Source organism: Cnephaeus nilssonii (genome assembly GCF_951640355.1).
Source record: "Cnephaeus nilssonii genome assembly, chromosome: 12".
NCBI classification, from domain to species: domain Eukaryota; kingdom Metazoa; phylum Chordata; class Mammalia; order Chiroptera; family Vespertilionidae; genus Cnephaeus; species Cnephaeus nilssonii.
Genome location: NC_137083.1, coordinates 52061921 through 52066234, shown reverse-complemented (window position 1 = coordinate 52066234; position 4314 = coordinate 52061921). Strand labels below are relative to the sequence as shown.

At 40.2% G+C, this 4314-nt stretch overlaps 1 protein-coding gene across 1 annotated transcript; it reads left to right on the top strand.

Annotated features, from left to right (window-relative positions):
* Positions 1–1860: 1860 nt before the first annotated feature.
* Positions 1861–3310, top strand: TAS2R4 (taste 2 receptor member 4; the record flags this gene model as incomplete). The annotated part of the gene is given in 8 exon segments (XM_079785791.1): positions 1861–1898; positions 2316–2376; positions 2380–2538; positions 2542–2565; positions 2569–2715; positions 2719–2899; positions 2902–2936; positions 2940–3310. Coding segments are annotated over 8 exon segments (882 nt in total). The 3' UTR covers positions 3177–3310.
* Positions 3311–4314: the final 1004 nt, after the last annotated feature.

The following is a 4314-nucleotide window of genomic DNA, read 5'->3' as shown; positions in this document are numbered from 1 at the left end:
CAACAACTGCTGTTGACAATTGTATATTATTTTCTAGTATTTCTACATTTTGCTGGACTAGAAGTATGTATAACATAGTGGCTAAGAGAGTTAGTTCTGGAATCACACACATTTGGGTTCAAATCCTGACTCCCCACCACTAATGAGATGCATGTTCTATGGCAAGTTACCAAACCTCCATGGACTTCAGTTTCCTTCACTATCAAATAGGCTTACTTCATAGGAATGGTGTGAGGATTAAATAAAACAATGTATGGAAAGTATTTTACCAACTAAAGCATAGTAAATGCACTACAATATTATTAGTATTTTAATCAAGGTTTGAGTCTGGAGTATGTAGTCATGGTGTCCTACTCTTATGACAGTGAATCTGTGAACTTTCTTGTTGCTGGTGGTATAAGAGGACATGGAAGGAGCAGACCTCCCAGTCCCCAGGGGATGGTGGGAAAGAGAGAGGGAGAGAGAAAAGGGATTTCAGTAGAACCGGTGAGATTCCTGATCCCCGCCTCCCCCCCCCTCCCCCCCCTGTGAGAACTGCTTGAAAGCTGTCTATTGGCAGTTGGTAGGCAGGGCAAGCAGCAACCAAGGGACAAGGACCTCTTTCTGGTAGCCTGAGGAGACAAGGATACCAAGAGAGAGGCCGGGACACTTCTCTGCCACCAGGAGGCAGAATTAATCTCGCCCTTCTCCCCATATACCTGGATCCTAATTAAAAGAGAGAAGTGTGGCACAGGGAGGATGTCTCAGAGATTTCTGATCCCACTTTTAGGAATATATCCTAAGAAGCCTAAAACACGAATCAGAAAGAACATATGCACCACTATGTTCATAGCAACACTGTTTACAATAGCTAAGATCTGGAAATAGCCCAAGTGCCCATCAGTAGATGAGTGGATAAAAAGCTGTGGTTGCCTGGCTGGCATGGCTCATTGGTTGAGCGTCATCCTATGAACCAGGAAGTCACAGTGTGATTCCCAGTCAGGGCATATACACAGGTTGCAGGCTCGATCTCCAGTATGGGGAGTGCAGGTTGCAGCCGATCAATGGTTCTCTTTCATCATTGATGTTTCTATCTCTCTCTCCCTATCCCTTCCTCTCTGAAATCAATAAAATATATATTATAAAAGAAAAAAAGCTGTGGTGCATCTACACCATGGAATACTATGCAGCAATAAAAAAGGATCTCTTACTGTTTGAGGCAGCATGGAGGGACCTGGAAAGTATTATGCTAAGTGAAATAAGCCAGTCTGAGAAAGACAAGTATCACATGATCTCACTCATATGTGGATCTAATGAACAAAGTAAACTGATGAACAAAATAGATCCAGAGACATGGAACAGACTGACGAATCTCAGAGGATAGGCGGGGGTTGGTGGGAAAAGCTCAACCAAAGAACTTGTATGCATATGAAGGTCTGGGGCGGGGGGTGGGGGCAGACTAGATGGGGTCAATGGGGAAAAGAGGGGGATATATGTAATGCTTTCAACAATAAAGATTTAAAAAAATAAATCTGAAGAGACTGAACATTTTTCTGCAGACATTTTTCACATTATCCCATTGGGTTAAACACATCCCCCGGCCAGTAGGTTGGGGCTCAGGACATAAACTATATTACCTATAGATAAAATTAAGAACCTTATGTTTTCTCTGTACATCTGAGTTTGCAAAGTATATTTTGTTTGACTCCATTATTATTAAATTGTCATTGTGACTTGGTGGAACTGGCCAGGTGACCAGAACAATATTTCCAGGTTAACCCTGGAAAATATATTTTCAGAAGTTCATGAGTGGAGTTTCTTGGCCTTGATATCTAGTTGTTGCCAACTGGGTACTTCCAGCCAGAGAGAAATATTTACGAAATGTTCGTGGCAGCTGAAGTTTGTATTCTTATTGCTCAGTGAGCAGATCTCTCTGAGAAAGGGGTGGGTCTGGCCAGTTGCTGCTTGCTGCTGTAATAGTCTAGGAGTAAATACATTTCTCACCCCATTTTGATTCTGGCTTATCTTGATTTCAATTTACTCATTCATACCAGACATTCGTCTAACACTTTGCACCAAACACTATGCTAGATCAGTTGCTGTTCTCAAAAACATCCTAGCTGGTGGGCAATAAAGACATCTCTGCATCATTGAAACAGGTGCTTCAGCTTTGAGGAAGGGATCATTTTAGCACAGAGGGTCTGGCTCTGGTGATCTTTGTGTCTAGCTCCCTGTTGTGGCAGTCATGAAAATACAAAGTTCTCTGCAGTAGCCACATACTTGACAGATGGCTCCAGCTGCTGAGATCCATCCCTTTGAGGCCACACTTCCTGAAGGCTGCTCTCAGTAGTTTTGGATTTTGTAGGACTCATTGTGAATCTGATCAATTACAAGACTTGAGTCCAAAGCCACAGAATGTCCTCTTCGGATAGGATCCTGTTCAGCCTGGGCATCACCAGATTTCTCATGCTGGGACTGTTCCTGGTGTACATCTTCTGCTTCTTCATCTCTCCAAATGTTGAAAGGTCAGTTTACTTACCCAAAATTTCCCTGTTGTTTTAGATGTTTTTGGACTCCAGTAGTCTCTGATTTGTAATTTTGCTCAACGTCTTGTACTGTGTGAAGATTGCTAACTTGAAATACTCAATTTTTCTTCTGCTGAAACGAAATCTCTCCCCAAAGACCCCCAGGCTACTGCTGGCCTGTGTGTTGATTTCTGCCTTCACCATACTTCTGTAAGTTGTGCTCAGACAGAAACTACTGTCTCCTGAATTTGTGACGGAGAGAAATGGCACAGAATTTAACATCGGTGAGGGCACCTTGTCTCTGGTGATCTCTTTCTTCTTGAGCTCATTTCTCCAGTTCATCATTAATGTGACTTCTGCTTCCTTGTTAATAAACTCTTTGAGGAGACATATACAGAAATGCAGAGAAACTCCACTGGCTTGTGGAATCCCTAGACTGAAGCTCATGTGGATGCTATAAAGCTGATGGGCTATTTCCTCCTCCTCTTCATTCCGAATACAGTTTCCACCCTGTTCCAATACTTCCCTTCTGTAGAGATGGATTTGGGAACCAGATCCATGTGTATTATAATTTCTACCTTTTACATTCCAGGACATTCTGTTCTCATTGTTCTTGTACATCCTAAGCTTAAAAGCAAAGCAAAGAAGATTATTTGCTTCAACAAACAGTAGAATATTAGTAGTAAACAGTGGCTGGAGTCAATTCATGGCTTGGTAGCAAGGTTTTTCTCTGTTAGCAGTTTTCCCAGTGGTCTGATGAATGCATTTTGTAATTGTGACCTGACTTCTTAGGCCTTTGAGTGCCTGCATTCCAATTCAGCTTTCAAATTTTGTGCTAATATTTTTAAATTAGGCACTTTTTTTTTAAGGAACTTGTTTGAGGTATTACTTATGTTTTTTGCATGGGCATTACATTCCTGGATAATGGAAATCATCACATTGTTTTATTGGCTACTGAAGTATAATGGGAAGTTCCCCCAAATTAATCAATACATTATTGTCCATATCTCTGTAGTTTAAGCCCTGACAGTTATTTATCCTTTTTGTAATATAAGTGCCTGAATTTTTTATTTTCTTCTTTTTTTTATTGAGATAACATTAGTTATTGATATATAAATTTCAGGTGTACAATATTGTAATTTTCTATCTGTATACACTGTATAGTGCTTACTACCAAAAGTCTAGTTACCATCTGCTACTATATTAATTGACCTGCTTTACCCATTTCACCCTTCCCCACTCCTCTTTCCCTCTGATAACCACTGATCTGTTTTTTGTATCAATGAGTTTTTTGTTATTGTTGTTGTTCATTTGTTTCTTTTTTTGTTTTATATTCTACATATGAGTGAAATCATACAGTTTTGTACTTTTCCATCTGACATATTTCACCTAGCATAATACCCTTAAGGTCCATCTATATTGTTGCAAATGGCAATATTTCATCTTTTTTAAGGCTGTGTAATAATTCTATTGTATATGTGTACCACATCTTTAGACATTCATATGTTGGTGGACTCTGGTTTCCATATCTTGGAAAACAGTATGGAGGACTACATTTTTAGGTTTGTACTAGAAAGAATAGAAGGGTCAGAGTTGCTAGGTGGAGGGGAGTGACTAGTATTAAAGAAGCCCAATCCAGGACAGTTCCAAGATCTTAAAGTCCAGGGAAGTAGCCCAAAGCAAGTTCCAGAAAATGTCCTTTTTTTGTTGTTAGTTTAAAGTATTACAAATCCTACCTAATAAAAGAGTAATATGCAAATTGACCCTAACTCCGCTACACCCACAAGCCACGCCCACAAGCCAATCAGGA